The sequence below is a fragment of the Lissotriton helveticus genome, chromosome 8 (assembly GCF_964261635.1).
Source record: "Lissotriton helveticus chromosome 8, aLisHel1.1, whole genome shotgun sequence".
In the NCBI taxonomy this organism is placed as follows: Eukaryota; Metazoa; Chordata; class Amphibia; order Caudata; family Salamandridae; genus Lissotriton; species Lissotriton helveticus.
Genome location: NC_136069.1, coordinates 985,883,683 through 985,900,840, shown reverse-complemented (window position 1 = coordinate 985,900,840; position 17,158 = coordinate 985,883,683). Strand labels below are relative to the sequence as shown.

At 40.9% G+C, this 17,158-nt stretch overlaps 1 protein-coding gene across 7 annotated transcripts in view; it reads right to left on the bottom strand.

The window, feature by feature from the left end:
• The window catches only part of DMD (dystrophin), a 6,826,337-nt gene that overhangs the window by 1,975,288 nt on the left and 4,833,891 nt on the right, over positions 1–17,158 (bottom strand). For all 7 annotated transcript variants that reach the window (XM_078657819.1, XM_078657824.1, XM_078657821.1 and 4 more), the window contains exon 55: positions 13,895–14,084. In XM_078657819.1, the coding sequence (XP_078513945.1) occupies positions 13,895–14,084 (190 nt within the window). The remainder of the gene's footprint in view (positions 1–13,894; positions 14,085–17,158) is intronic.

Genomic DNA, 17,158 nt, shown 5'->3' with positions numbered 1-17,158 from the left:
AATGAGGAATTCCACAGGCGACACCAACGAAGAAGCACAGACAACTAAAACAGCAGCCAGACAAAAAGTCAAACCCTGAGCCCAGGAACCAACGTTTATACCCAAAAACGATGAGGTTGACCTTAAAAAATTAAGAAAACTGCTGCACGGTACTAATAAGCAGGCCGGCAATCACCATGGCCACAGTCGCCAGCCGCACAGCACCGCACTGCCTGACTTCCTCTCCCAATGTCGCAGAAGTCAGGCAACGGCTGGTCCAGGAAGAGCCCCAGTCCCTGAGGACCGCCGAAGAAGGAGCACAGGAACCGCCGTGCCCCCGACATGCCCGGCAACCCAGGAGGCGTGACGCAGGCTCCACAACTGGCCCGATGCCCAGCCAGCAGGAAAAAGGTGCCGAACCATGTCTGCCTCAAAGAATGAGGACACAGGAGGGCAGAGGAGCCAGCATGACAACCCCAAGCCCGTCAAGGAGGGAGTCAAGAGAACAGTGACGTCCCTGACATAGAAACTGTAATTACCAGGAGCCACCCAGGCTCCAGCACATCCTTCACACTGTCGGTAGACAGAAAAAAGAACAGGAGTAGTGCTGGGTAGGGTACGGTTATGTTCTACCGGTAGGAGGGGGAGGGAGAGGGGTGGTACCAGCATTCCTTCATTTTTTCTGTTGGTGAGATACATTATCTGACTTGTTAATATGAAGGGGACAAGAACAGGAGGGACTTGGGGTTAATACATATTTTACTTCCTCCCTCTACACTATACAGTATATGGCACTTTAGTCGCTGGATTACCTGACTGTAAGGGACAGCATTGTTCCACAAAGAAAGGAAAAAAACTAAGCTAAACTCAGAAGTGTTTTTTTTTTTTAAAGAAAACACAAAATAATATAGTTATGATATATCTGCAGGTTTAACGTGCAAGCTTTAATGAATATGAAATGCATTACAAATTGTGAAAATGTAGTAGGTAGTCAAATTTACTCCGTACTAGGCCTCAAATTGCTATAGTAACATTGCTTGACAATAGATTGAACAAAAAATGCTGAAACACAAATAAAATGTTTAGTTTCTATTCTCTCGTTTTTAATAAATAATATGTTTCATTAATGCTTTCATCTAAAAACTCTGCAGTGTTTCCCCTTAGACAAAGACTACTAACACATGATTAGAAATTGACATTTAATAAATTATGATGAAAATCTCATATAAAAATAAAAAATTTAAACGTGAACTTGCCCTTTTTGACTTACTTGTTCGTTCAAATTACAAGGCATTTGACCAAAATTTCTTTTTTGTTAATACAGCCGTTTCGAGTTCTACATAGATCATTGCTAGCAAAGTGTAAAAGTTGATGTTTTAGAATGTTAGACAATTAGATAAATACGTCAGAAAGCAAAGTTGAATGGGAAAATCTTCCATATAAACATAGATTGATATATTAAAAACGTAAAGCCAACATCGCTGCCTGTGGACTATTGTATGTGTGTGAGAAGAGGAGTGATCCTGTTCACAGGAGAACACCAAAAGCATATTGGACGAGAGGAGGTAAAGATGCAACATGAACTGCAAAATTGTTTCTGACTGTGTATAATCGTGTGTGTTCCAATTGTAGGTTACCACTTTTCAGACCCCTTATTAATATTATCTTTACGACTTCCGCCCCTTACCCTCATGATTTTTCCATGTTACCCTTATTCCACATTCCACTGTGACTCTACTGAGTTTCTTGAACCTCTTTTTGTGGGAAATTCTTCGATTATTGATTTTGGATTATTGATCTGCTTTGTATGCTGAGGCTTTATGCTTGAACTCTCACTCTCTCTCTCTCTTGAATTGGAACTTTTTAAGTGTTCTGCCCAATACCCTTTTCTCCTGATTCTTAGAATAGGGATTCTTTCCTTAATGGAACACAGTTTAGGCATTTTAATTTTAATTATTGATTAACCATTTTGATTATCGATTTCTATTCATATTTGATTATTGAGATTAATATGAAAACGATCTATAGCACTGAATAAAGATGACTTACTAAACTTCTAATAAAACCCTATAACTAATTCAAAACGTTCATTATTGATTATAATTATTGTGGTGCATTGATTTTGATCTTCTCTAAAACATTGGCAAAGGTCTGTCGACTAGAGGACCTAAAAATGTGCAGCGAGGATCAGCACTTGTGATGGTAAACTGATTTCTTATTTAACCTGATTCCTGCAGCAGCAGTAACAAGTTTAGGGACTGGACAATGGTAAAGGTTTCAAAGTGATCGCATGGCCCAGGTTAAAGCCAATGCTTCCGAAAGCAACGTTCCCTGCTTGGCAGTCTGTGTGAACCTGTTGGAATACTAGTAAGCATGTACCATCTGCCAGTGAGCTGGAATACTTGGAATACCCTGGCATTACAGCAGGGAGGTGCTGCACCTTGGCTCCCCAGCTTTGGAAGTTGCTTTCAGAATCACTGTTAGGGGCCGTAACTACCTGAATGTAATTTTGAATTAAGGTTATTACATTTTCCAGCCTCATTGCTGGACCATGCATGGAGTTCTCAATTATAGCAGAGAGAATCATATGCACAGTGCTCAGTTTTCACAGCAAGTAGTGCTAAAGTTCAATCATGACATTTCTCTAGCAGCTTGTTTTGTTTTAAGCCATGACAAGTGGATGCAGATCTGGAAAAAATGTAGGCTTTGGCTCAGAATTTACATCACCTGTTGCTGCATAGAAAAATGATTTTTCCCTCCCCATTATGTTGCGATCTATGCTTCATCGTACAAATGCACAAATTCTTCCTAAAGTTTAGATTTCAACCACCTCTCTAACCATAGCTTCTGAAACCCCAAACCATATATGCCCTGCACATGTCATTAAGCAACTCTCAGTCTTTTAAATAAAACCTCTTGGCAGTCTTTAACGGCTCACTTTGTCAAGGAATAGTCCCTATACAATAGAAACAGGAAGTGATTAAACCCCATGCAAAAAACTCTATTCACTTCGGGATCCAGTAACTTCTGCCCAATCTCCCTGCTTCAATAATTAGACAAACTTCTTGGAAAATTTGTACTGTCCCTTACTGATTTTCTCTGAAAACAGACTGTTCGATATTGTTCAGGTAGGAGTCGGATCAAATCAAAGTATGGAATTAGTCGCGATTTCAGTTCTAGACAATATGCGTAGAATGCCAGCTAATGGTGCTGTTGGAGCTCTGCTACTGTTAGACTTGTCTGCAGCTTTCAAAATCATCGACCACTCCATTCTTATGAAAGTTCTAGTAAAGATGGGTTTTCAGGCCTAGTTCTGAAATGGATTCAATCTTTTCTAACACAACGTGTGTCCCTCGCCTGTTTGTCCTCCAAGCAAAGATCTCTGACACGTGGTGTAGCCCAGGGTTCCATTCATTTGGTGCTGTTGTTTAAACTATTCATACATTCCCTGGCTACTTTATCAGCTGGAGGTGAAAATGTATCTATATGTGGATGATACACAGATGTTCTACATGACCTCAAGTTGTGAAAAATTCCAACTTCAGGGGACCAATTTAAAATCACAAAATGTATAAAAACATAATCTGCTAAAAGAAATACTTATTACTCACTACTCTGCATTCAGACCTTTGTAGCAACATGCATTGTCCCTCCATTATGGTGCCTTACCCTCCAATCACCGATATTGTGAGTATCCTTGGTATCATTCTAGAATCTTCGATACTCACACTCGATTATCAAGTTGCCAAAGTTGCTTTTAGATACATCTTTTTAACTAAAGATTGAAGATTCTAAAACAACGTCTTTGTTTTCTATATTCACATCTTTATGTTCCAGTAATAAACGCTATATTTGATTATAGTAAAACAACCTATCTGGTATCCTCGACTAAAGTGCTTCAGCATCTCCAGCTGGCACAAAATGCAGCAGCCAGCATGTAAAAAGGTTGCACCAGTTGCCAACCTATCACCCTGGTTTAGAGGTTCTTCCAATGGCTGCCATTCAAAACAAAGTAATTTTTAAGTATCTGAGCTCCAACCATATAGCTACCTACCGGTATACACCTTCTACGCTGGCCTCCAGGTTCCATTAGTAAAGATCAACAAGAAGCCTGCAACCAGCAGACCAGTTTCTATTGTATGTAATGATTTCCATACTTTTCATATATGGCAACAGAGCATTCTCTATCGCTGCAACCAGGATTTTGAACTCTCTACCATGAAAGGGTGTCTCATTCAATTCAAGAACATTTTAAAAACATAGCTTTTTAACCAGTAATTCACCACCAGGAATTGTTCTACTTTCTAAGTTATGTAGTATGGTTCTACAGAGCCAAGACATGTCTGTGTATGTGCATTAAACTCATCAACTTAACATGATGTCTAGATTTTAGTTTCAAAGCATGTTTTAAAATGTCTTGGGGTACCAGCTATACCACAAGAAAATACTGAAATGGCCTACACCATAACCCCTGGTTAAATGTATGTTTGCCACCATGCTTCTCCAAAACTCATAATCTGAGAAGATGGATGAATTTCAGATTTAACTGGTGACTACAAAGCAGAGGTTTGATAATATTCCTTACGTTTGATTTATTTAGATTGAACACAACCCTTCTGTAACTGGAACACATATCTGTCTATGGATTGTAGTGCCACAAAATGGAATAAGGTAGGGCTGTAGTTCTTGGTAAAGCTTGAGAATACTACAAACTGTGCCACAGACACTAATCAGCCTCATACCTGCCACTTATGCAGGAGTGAGCACAAATAGCATCTGAGTGGGAGAGGGGGGGTAGATGAGCGCACTCCTGATCCAAACCTAGACTGCACTCTTCATCAATAGGGACCGTGACATCATCTTGATTGGTAGGTATAGGTTCTGTATGTGCATCCCTGTGAGCCTTGCATGATGTTGGTTCTTAGGGATCTTCACTGTCATCTCAAAAAAGTGTTCACTCAGGGTGAAAGAACACAAAAAGTAAAATACAATCTGATGACCTATGTTTTCCACCTCTCTTGGATTTCATTATCACCCCACGCACAGCCAATGATCGGAACAGGTGCTGGGACAAGCGGAGAAAACTAGCTTTGCATGCAACAAACTCTCATGCAGAGCAGGTTATTCCCATTTGCTGCTGCGAGTCTCTGAATCAGTGGGTGTTTGCATTCAGTATTACTGAATGGACTTTCCCCCTCCTGCCTATCTGTAATACCAAAATAGGACTCTTGACGGAAACGGAGCACATCAACATACTCACAGGAAGCTCCAGACACAACCTCATTTTCCAAATCTGCAAGGTATATTGAAAAGCATCTTTTAATTACCATCTAGACAAGGGTTCTCCCAAGTCTGACCTGGAGGACAAGATCCATGCCAGATTTTTAGCATATCCCCATTTAGAAAAATGTCGTTATCTTAAAAATCGGGCATGGATCCAGCCCTTCAGGACTGACTTTGGAGAACCCTGATCTAGACACACCACCTGAAGTTGGTCTACCCATACAAGATCTAATGTTATGCCTTATACTCTCATGATGTATTTTGTTTGAATATAAAATGTGCTAATGTTCTATGTAAATTGAACACACATCATTTGCTGCAGTTTTGTTATAGAAAGCTGTAAAATAAATACAATATAAAAATATTGCTGTTTGTACACTGGTCAGATATTTTGGTAGTAGATTCTGAGTGCTCAATACAGAAATACAAAAAAAATCAACACCTATTAAAAACACTTCTTTTTCTTTACTGGGGCAATTATGGATCCCTTTGTTAAATCAAAGGTGTATTGTGTTTGCCAGATTGTCAATGAAAGACCTTTCAAGACAGATTGTGTGATATGTGCTTCAAAAGGTTAATCCCGGGCTCCCAGCCCTAAACTTTATGATTCCCTTATGAGCCCCATCTCCTTCTGGAGATCTGCCTAGGCCCCTTCGTTGTAATTTATCACTGAATCAAAGAACAGCATTTGGAAGAGTGAAGAGGATGTCTCTCTCTCTCTCTCTCTCTCTCTTCCTCCACTGTGTGTCCCACCCAGCTCACAGCAATGTAGCAATACACAGATCTGTCTGTGTGGGTTCCTCTTCTCATGTCTTCACCAGGCAAGGCTTGGCTTCCTAAAATGGAACTCAGATTCCTCCATGTAATGTACCATTGTAGGCACACTTGCATTCAATGTAAATTCCCAGCACACATACAGTCCAGCACTGTTAGCTCCACGCATTGTGCCATGACAGACACATATACAATCAGCACACATTCAATTTGCACACACTGTTCAATACTAGAGCCTTTCTGTATTGTACCAGGGTGTGCTATTTGTAAAAACACACACTGCCAGCACACACATTTACCATGTGCGCGCTGAACAACACTTCACTCTTCATGTGATACCATTTTAGCAAGTACACATACACCCAGCACATGCTTTTCATTGTACATGCATTCCACAGCGCTACATCGCTCATGTAATGTATTCCTCTCAGGCATTCATACACTTAATTCATGCACTAACCATTCATGTACTACACTTCATGTACACAGCACTGCTCTTCCCCTGTACTGTTCCCTACCCAGTGCAGTCACTACACCTGTGCTGCACAGCAATCTACATGTACCTGATGTAGGCCAAGGGTGAGTTAAGCACAAAGCAGCAGAACTTTAAAAAGGTGAGAGACCCTGTAGACCTCACTCCAGTGTCATAGGGTAAAAATGACCTGTTCACTCCTACTGATCACTACACGGTATGCTGCTACCAATGCGCTTGTGCTGCTTCAATCAATCAATCAACATTGGCAGAGTGCAGCACTGTTACCTTGGGGGGTATCTGGGCGCTGGGGTTGCAAGGCTTCCATTAAATGGCCAGGTCTTGAGGAAATAGGAAGAGGGAAGAAACAAGCAGGAAAAGGCAAAAGAGAGGGCAGAAAAAGGAGCATAAATGGCAAAATAGAGGGAAGAAAAGGGAGCATAAAAGGCAAAACAGAAAAGAAGAGGGCAAAACAGAGGGCAGAAAAACAAGCAGAAAAGGAAACAGATAGCAGAAAAATGAGCAGAAAAGTCAAAGCAGGATAGCAAAATTAGGCGAAAAGGCAAAACAGAGCAGAAGAGGGCAAAATGGAGGTCAGAAATATTAGCTGAAAGGGCAAACCAGAAGGCAGAACACAAGCAGAGAAGGCAATACAGAAGGCGGAAAAACAAGCAGAAAAGGGCAAAAAAGAGAACAGAAAAAGGCAAAACAGAGGGCACAAAACTGAGCAGAAAAGGCAAAACAGCAAGAAACGAGCTGAGGCACAAACAAAGGGCACAAGTTAGACAGACAGCAGAGGACTGCAGGCAAGCTGGACTGGAGAAATGTCGCAGGGGTAGCTGGCATGATTTGGCTGGCTGCTAAACTCTTGTGAAGACAGTAGCCTTCAGCCCTATGAGGGTAGCAGTTTGGGCGCTCCTCCAGGTCCAACAAGATCCCAATCTGTGAGACAGGCATATGTCACAGATCATGTGCACATGCATGGTCTGTACTTGCCTATGACAACAAAAATAAGCATTAGGAATCCAAACAGCAATACAGTTTGGCACTTGGGCAGGGGTACATGTCCTTTGCCATGCATGGGACTTTTCCATCCCAACGCCCTCTCTTCGTGCTTAAGTTACACTAAAGGAACTGGCCACCTCTATCTGGTAATGCACAATATTTATAATGTATGCATTACTCCATTTGAGCATGCATTACACATATTAGGCATACCATTAAGCCTGCATGCTTTTCACATATCGGACTCGGAACATCAATACCACTTTAAACGGGCATAAATATTTGTCATGTAAGTTTATTTGAGTAGTGTGTCAGACTTGTTATATAGATTATCTGTAAGTTACTGGAGCTCTCATGCATTGTTGCAGTGTGTTATTTACCTGGTCTATGACTAGAGCTTGAGTTGCTGCTGCTTTTTGTGCTTGACATTCTGTGTGAGCATGAGGGAAGCTTGCACTGCTGCTGAAGAGATTAGTAGTATGTGTGCCAGAAGATGTTCTGCCGTTGCCCATGTCAATAGTGTGTGTTTGTGTGTGTGGTGTCGGTGCAAGTCTAACTTCAAAAAACCTCTTTATCATACAAATGCTGAAATGGTTGGTTTTGCAAGAGCTTGTTTCTTAGGAAATATCCCTGAAGAGGAACAACTGTTTTGAACTTACATACAAGCATTACTCATTTGAAGCATGTATTTTGTTCATAAAACATACAGGTAAAACACGATCATTTTGGGCACATCAAGGACCAGATGTACGACCATTTCATTTTTATGGGTCTCTAATTGTGATTTTTTGAAACTCGCACTTAGAGACTCGCAAAATGAAATGTACTACTGTGTTTCAAACACATTCGAAATTCCCAATGGGGTCGCAATTTACCTGTCTCATCAATTTTCATGGGGCAGATCATAATTTGCGACCCATTGGGAATGGGCAATTAAACAGGGATGGTGACCTGCTGGGGACAGCAAACCACCATGTCTGTGTTTGCTTTTAAATAAAGCAACTTCTTTTTAAAATGCAGCCAATTTTCCTTAAAGGAAAATGGGATACGTTTCAAAAAGACAAATGAAATGTTTCAATTTCACTTTTTAAGGATAGGCAGTAGTCAGTTGGAGCACTGTCAGCTCTTAAAAACATGTTTGCTTCCATTCACAAAGGGGAAGGGGTCCCCTGTGGGCCCCTTCCATTTGCAATTGGATTACCCCCTACTATAAGTAGGTGGTAAACTGCGATTGTTTTGCGACCACATTCCAGTAGCACAACAATCATACATCTGGCATGCCCCATCCAAATAGCGACTCGATACCTTTAATTTGCGAGTCGGTAATTGGTTACTGATTCACAAAATAGGGTTTATACAAAGAAAAATGCAGTTTACTGATCACAAATGGCCCGATGGGCACTTTGCCACCAGTAAAATGCGTCGTACATTTGGCTCCATGTTCTGAGAATCATTTGTCGTTGTTGTTGAGTTTCTCCGTTCGTGATACTACTTTTGGCCAACTAAAAGCATTTTGAGTTGCTTATAGTAAAAGGGAGTGAAGAACTTATCTCGCACCTTTTAAGTAGACGCAAGCATCGGCATAAGATTGCTGGTCCAGCATGAGAACTAGACACAGGCAGCTGGTAGCAATGTAATTTGTTTTAATCCCTGAATGAGGCATAATAAAAGTACCTTGCTGTATGCTCACATTACACTAATTCAACTAATCATAAAATATGATCTCATGGCCCTTCATACCCGCACACGATGAATAATTAAGGTATCGTGCTGCAGCAAAATCCAAATACCTTCACGCTATGCCATCGCCGGTGATGTATCTATTCCCACCGCAATGCTTTACCCAACAAAACAACATGCCAGCCTCTCACTGTTGTGCATTAAATTAGAGAAAACTAATTTCTTGTTTCCAGGGAAAAACAATTGTCTGGAAATAGTATGATCATTAACTATGACAAATATAGTCATTATCTTTTTTGTGTTCTCCTGAAGCATGGGAAACCAGCAGAAAAAGCAAAATGCCAGATTAATGTTGCAAAATTTATTTGTGAGTGATGAAGGGAAACCAAGTCAGCAAGCTCCATAAAACGAAAACAGACACACATTATGGTGATGGCATCAATAATAAAAATTGAAGTAAACCGATCAATAAATGTTAAGTGGGTTTTGTAGACAACGCCACTAAACTCTGAAGCATGATCTTTGCAGTTCCAAAATCGATGCCTCTCTTGAAACATTAAAGATGTAACTTTTGTGATCAGGCTAATGAGTTTCCTTTTTCTGTGTGCACTGAAGCACATTAGGAATATTTGTAAATTGACGCCATTGCTACTTGTCTTATATATTAAAACATTTACTAAAAGAATGAATCTTTCCCACAAAACACACTTTCTATCCATGATACTTAAAAAACCTAAAGCAATAGAATACATGGCATTCAAATATTTACTGGTCCATGAAGGGAAATGTAGGGACAAACAAGCTTAGAGAGGTGGAGTTTTATACAAATTGGGGAAATGGAAGAAGGAACGTATTTTCACATTTATATCTGCATTTAGCAAATATTTGATCTTCACACAAAAAACCCAAATCTCTGTACTCAAACCATCAACCATGATATCAGGTGCCAAAACAGGGGAAGCAAGGGACTAACACATAGAAATTGGAAGGGGTTGCTGATACTTTGAAATTCCCACCTATGTAATCCTATCCTAATCTTAATTGTGTTTAAACATGACATGGTAGAGGTGTGAGAACATAAATTGGAAAAAACGAATACATCTTCAGCACGTTGGATATATCGCAAAAGATATACCTCCCTATATCGCATGACAAAATATCGCTTCTACCACATCGACCTAAACACTACATCACAAGGTAAGTGTGGGTAAGTAGATGTGGATTTACCAATCGCGATTACATATTATATTTGATAATACTATGGTTGCAATTTTCTTGTGGCCCAAAATAATCGACCTTGATTAGTGTCATAGAAACATCAGCAAGAGAGAAGGGAGCACATAAATTGTCTGGCGGATAAAATCAGCCACAATCATCAGGGATAAGAGTATTTCAATTATCACAAAAGGGTGAAAATGTGTTCCAGAAATACACAACATACACTTCACTTGTGGGCATATTAAACCTTACACACTTAGCACGATCCATCCTGAAACAAACCAGGCATGGTTGATTTACACCTTGGACCAGGAGGTGCTCCCCTCCCATTTCACATTAAAAGCTGTTGTACTGCATGGAAATTCTTCAAAGGCTTCATATGGCGTTTCTTAAACATTTAGGTCAGGCTAAACAGTGATGTGGGTGATTAATTAAAAATAGTTGTGAGGTAGAGATACTTTTCTGGAGAACACAAAGCATGTTAGTTTCGCCTGGATATGAAACTTGATATTCTAATTTTTCCTACCTAATCTCAAATGTTTTGCCACAATTGGAGATCTGCCAGAAGAACCGATAGACAGACATCAATACACATATATGTTTTTGAAATTCTCTGTTTATAAGTCTTTTGAAGCCAAAGTGATATTCTAAGAAATATAGCTTCCAAATTTGCTGTACGGTCGCTTCTGTCAGTGCCTCAGCTCAACGCCTTGGCTCTAATGTGTAGGTGTGGCAATGGCCTCTCTATTGTAGATTGTATAGAATATAAAATGGCACAGTGGATGCAGAGTCACGCATAGAGCCATAGATCATGTGGGTTGCAGGTTGGCAGAGCCCTATAGCTGAGGTCCGACCTCCCCATCACTGATGTGTGAAAGCAGATTCAGTCACCATGGACGCAGGAAGCTCATACATGTTGGTAAGGGTTAAAAAGTATAAGAAAGGGGAGATGAAATATAATAAATGCGGCAAGGATTTTCTAACGGGTGACTATTTGCAACTAACAGGATGCCTGACAAGGAAGGGCTTGACATAGATCACACCTCATGGATTACATTCAAGTGTGTATCGTATATGCCTTTTGCATACTGTTTGTCCTAGGGATTAACTATTCTTGTAAAATGTTCACCACATCTTTTAGCCCAGTCTAATCTGGTATATTCAAGAGACATTTGCAGGCGGTTTGGTGCTTCTATTCCAATTGTATTGAGCAGACTGCCACCCAGGTGAACTGAGCACTGTATCTAAGAAGGATACATGACCTTGAGGAGCCCAAACTGATTAAGAAGCCCATGTCTTATCAGACAGCTTGATAGGACTTGCCTATGGTTCAGGGGATAAATGCTATTTCAGAAGTGCTACACAAAACCAAGAAAAAAATACAATCTCATTACCACTGCTCATCTGCCACTTTCTTAATTTAGTTTTTAAAGCAGTGAGAAAATGACCAGGTAATAGAGGATTGCAATCTGAGCAGATTTAAGAATGGAAATTCCCCAATAGGCTGTCTCTGCATCCCACCAAAATACAATTTTATTTATTTTTATTTATTTTCAAAGTTTTATATAGCGCGAACAAGATCTTCGCAGATATCAGAGCGCTTTACATAGAGGGGTACATTAGGGAACATTGTCAAACAAATAAATCAATAGATCACACAGTACAAATCGGTGGCTGCAAAGCCCATCACGTGAGTAATAAGACAACTCATACAAACAATTCTTCCTAAGTCCCTACCTTAAAATTGGGTCATTCATATCAGCATGTCCTGCTGACTGCTAAAAATGTAAATGACACCAGGATAACATGAGCATGCTCTAAAGTTCTGAGAAGCTGGCAGTAGCTGTAGGGTAGAATTACGTTCCCTCGTGGGTACCCACAAAAAGAGTTCAGACACTTAAAAGAAAGAGCATTCAACATACCCATCCTACTTCTGTGGCCCCAGAGAAAGTTTGAACCCCTGAAGATCCTCATGAGTTGAAACTTTCCTTCACAGACAACAACACACAAAATGGCACTGGGCATGGAAACAGTACTGAATGCAACTAATGGATCCCACAGTCCCCCTTTTGGAAACCGCACACCTAACTCAAAACAAGGTCCCATGAAGGAGCTTTAGCTAAGTACTAAAGCATTGGCTGTTTGTAGGTTAGCTTGAAATCGAACAGAACAATGCAGAGGGCCTCATTGTTCTACTTCCAAGTGAATGATATAAAGGAAGTAAATTCAACTTTGAGATATAAAAATGCAATGCCAAGTTTCTACAATCCTAAGTTACACTAGTTGACCGCCCATCAGAGATACATTATTACAAATGTTCCAAAAGTGCAAAACAGGAAACCAATGAGGCCATCAGAGATGAAAGCCTCGCCTGGCTGACAAACAGAAATGACCAAGGAATTGTGAGGCTGTAAGATTTCATGTTCCAGTAAGAGTTATGGTTAATAACTAGAAAACAGGGCCAGACTGGAAGTGGGGCCATTGGAGACAAGAGAATAAGATAGAATGATGAATGAAAAGAGAGCAAGAAGAGGAAATAAGAGGGATAGGCCGGTTGGAGGGCTTTTGTCACCGGCCCTGGTGGAAAAACACAAATGACTGAATCGAAATTAGGTGTAAAAAGAACAGCCTTCTAAAAACATCATCAAACATTTGGAAATGCTATGTCCCAAGTTATAAAGTAATGATCTGAAATGTCATCATGGAAATTAATGAAGTATATTGTCCCTATTTGAGAAGACAAAATTGAACTGAAAGTGTTCCCAACCACCCTTGCCTCTCCACAGGACTACCTTTACTTTTCCTTGAGTTTAATGTCTCCTCCCCATTCCGACATGCCTTTCCATCTCTTAACTGCTTCCAACTATGTATATGCTGACAATGTATGATTATATTAATACAAGGCAACCAAAAGGTTTTCAGCCAAAGAATTTTTGGAAACAAAACCTAAAACCTGAGAAGGAGGTGCATGCTGCTTATATATACTTATGCTAGTTAGGTACAGTATTGTAGATGTACATTATTATCAATCTCTGGTACTTTATCAATGAACTTTCATAGTGCAATAGTTAAACATAGATTGCATACATGGAGATGAAAATAAACATAGTCAACATAGATACAGAAAAAGTGTAAAAGTCCTATAGCCACACCTCACGTCTCTGCTTTTGCATTGGCCAAGATCCTTTTTCTGCCCTTATTAGTGAAGGTCAATGACACTGTTTCAATTGATTCTAAGCTCTTTTGCCAACGGTCCAATGATTGCACCATTTTTTCAAATCTAAAGTGCTGATTCCACTGTTGTAAACCTATTAGGATTTTCTCTGAAATCTGTTAATTTTAAAGCTTCCCTATTTTCTGGAGAATTTGCAGATAGTGCTAAACCAACATTATTTTCCTTTTTTTTTTTAAGTAAACTCCAAATCCATGACAAAGGCATTTCTACCCCCATTAACGTCCATATTCAGTGCAGTGATGACTTACCTGCCATTGTTTCATGAGTTCTCGAAGTCCACGTGTGTCCTCTAGTACTCCATCCTTGTGGGTGGCATCCTGTAAAACATTGGCAGTGATCTCTGCTTCAGTGAGCCAACTAAGAAACTTTTCCAGGTCCAGGTAGAATTGCTGAAGCAACCGAAGTGCTGCTTCCAGTGCTGTTTCCCGCTCACCAACCCTGGGGAAGCAAATAATGTAAAATGTGAGAGTGCATTACAAACACAACTTTCCAGTTATGTTTCACACATGAAAAGAAAAAAAACAATTGCAATATGAACATAGTATGTTGGGATAATATGTTGGTTTCATATGCTGGAACCCACAATGTCTGTATTAAAGTCTGTCTCCTATTTCCATACTACAGAGCACTTGTTTTGTCTGTACTAAAGAAATGATGTAGCTGTTCACCTGTGATAAGTTATGACAGTTGCAGTCAGATGTCATAATGCCTCCAAAAATGAACTGCGTCTCAGGGGATGGGGTCCATGTGGCCAAAGGCAGCCCGGAGAGGGGGGTCGTGCCCCCCTCCCCTAAAAAATGCATCAGGATGGCATCCCTTGGGCCAAAATCAGTTGAAGAATGGGGCCTGCATTCCTCATCCTATTAGCTTTAATTAGTGGCCATGGGGATGGGGTCCTCAGGGCCTAAGGAGGCTAAGGGAAGGGGACCATGTGGTCCTCTACCCTTAAAATGTATATGTGGTCCTGGGGATGGGAGTATTACTAATGGCATAATTGGTGTAGCGGGGTTCAAACTGGTTAGGTTGGGATGAAGAAGGAAACATCAATATCCCAACCAACCATCTGGATTAAGTAATATCTAAGAGAAGGTTCTTCAAGAAGATAGGGTCTGATGTGTGCCAATTGGATAATTGGAAATGGGTTAGTCAGTATCCTGGACTGTTTAATGATGATTGGGAAGGTTGAAAGGATTTCAGCATCATATAGTCTTGAAGAAGAATTCGGACTTATGGTACACAAAGTATGTAGAGTGCCTCTAGTGTTGAGGAAAGAGTTGGAAGCGGAATTTGAAAAATGTTGTACTTTATGTATAATTTAACCTATTGAAGGCTCTAAATGGTTGTCCTCCATAGTAATATAAACGAGATGCTAGCCACCTTTAAGGAAGGAGCAGTTGTCATGTCCCATGACATATCTGCTGCTTACCATCAAGTAGAACTATGTGTGGAATTAAGACACCTAAAATATTTTGTAACAGCTGAGGGTTCATAACGTTATGTGCTATTGCCTTTTGTTGTGGGCTCTACCTCAGCTGTTTTAAGTGACTGATGAGCAATCTATTCAAAGATATGACTGGTGTTGCATATTTTTAGGATGACATCCTGGTCTCTGGCAAGAATCAATACAAACATGAGTTGAGAATTAAATGTGTGTTGGAGATAATTGAGAAGAGTGGATTGACACTGAAGAGGGATACGTGCAAATTTAGTCAAATGGGGGTAGATTATTTGGTCATTATATATTTGCTAAAATAATTGAACCTAAAATCAAAATTGTAAAGGCAATTGAAGATGTGCCTACAACCAAGGGTAAGGACCAATTAAGGTCAGTTTTATGACTCATTGAATATTAATATAAGTTTGCCAATAATGTTGCTGCTGAAACCATTTGCTTAACATCATAGCTCAAGAAGAATACCAAATTTGAATGGAGCAGTGAGTGTGATGATGTTTTTTTTTTAACATTAATTTTTATTGAAAGCAATGCAGAGTCAAAAGCAGTACAAAATTAGCATGTGCGAGCAAAATCATGATACATTTAGAATGAGGCAAGATGTACAGTTCAGCCCAGTAGTCTAGTCCGGTTCATGGCCAGTTCCGCCGTGGGGGATTCACAGAGTTTTCCCCAGTAAATGTTCCAATGGCCCCATTTCTTGTCCCATTTCGCGGGGCAGCCACGTAGCTTGTAAACAGATTTTTCGGCCAACATGCATCTGTCCAATTCAGCCATCCAACCCACCACCAGAGGTCTTTCAGCAACACCCCATTTCATTGCAATCGAACGTTTAGCAATTAGGAAGCTCAAAGCAGCCCATTGTAACTCTAGGTCATTCAGGTCCGTGGCACCCCAGATATTGAGGACAGCTTCCTTTGGTGACAGTGGAATCGGTTTACCCAACGAGTCTCTCATTTTTCGGATAAGCCCCTCCCAAAAGCGCTGTATCACATGACATTCCCATAACATATGGTAAAAGGTGCCTGTGTATCCGCAACCCCTTAGGCATCTATCGTCTTCTCTACTCCCGATTTTGGCTAATAGCGTCGCAGGCATGTAGGTCCGGTGCAGGACCTTCAGTTGAATCAGTCTGAGTCGGTGATTCATCGCCACCTCTCGAGGGGACATCAAGGCCGCCTGCCACTCATCATCTTCCAGATCACCTAGGTCTGTCTGCCATTTATCCCGTAGGGGCTGGAATGTATTTGGGAGGTTGTTGCAGAGTTTGCGGTATGTGTAGGAAATAGCTTTCGTCGGGAGGGGTTCTGTGAGTAGTCTGTCCTCCAAAGGAGAGGACTCGGGCAAGGAGGAGAGATCAGGGATGGCAGAGAGGAGGGCGTGTTTGATTTGGAGGTATCGGAAGGCCTCAGTTTGTGCGTGCGCGTATCTGGTTTGTAGGTCTGCAAAGGTGAGGAGTTTACCCTTATGTACCAAGTCTCCTATCGTTGAGATGCCGATTGCGTCCCATTTGTCGAAACCCAGCTGGAAGCAAAGGGATCCGAGCTGTTGTGATGTCCAGAGTGGGGTGAATTCAGTGAGTTTGTTTGACCAACCTAGGCGAGCCGTGGTCCGATGCCATAGTGTGAGTGTGTCTTCCATAGGGCCAATGTATCTATTCTTTTTGGGCTTACTGTAGAGGGCCCCGAAATATCCCTCCCGTCCAGTCTGGTATCTGTCCAGGTGAAAGGCAGGGTCATTGGGTGATCCGTGTATCCAATGGTTAGTGGCAACCAATTGTGATGCCCAGTAATAGAGGCGCAAGTTGGGGAGTGCGATGCCTCCGTCATACCAGGACATTGTCAGTTTTTGCAGGGCAATACGAGCAGTCCTTTCGTCCCACAGGAGGAGGTGGCGGAGATCGCTCTCCACCGATCTGAAGTAGGAGTCCGGGATCGGGTGATGATGTTTTTAAGTCCATTAAGTAAAACATTGTCTCTGCTGGTCCACCTTAACCTTTTGATACCTGTTATTTCTGCATTATTACCAGCAATGCCAGCAATCATGGATGCATGCTGTT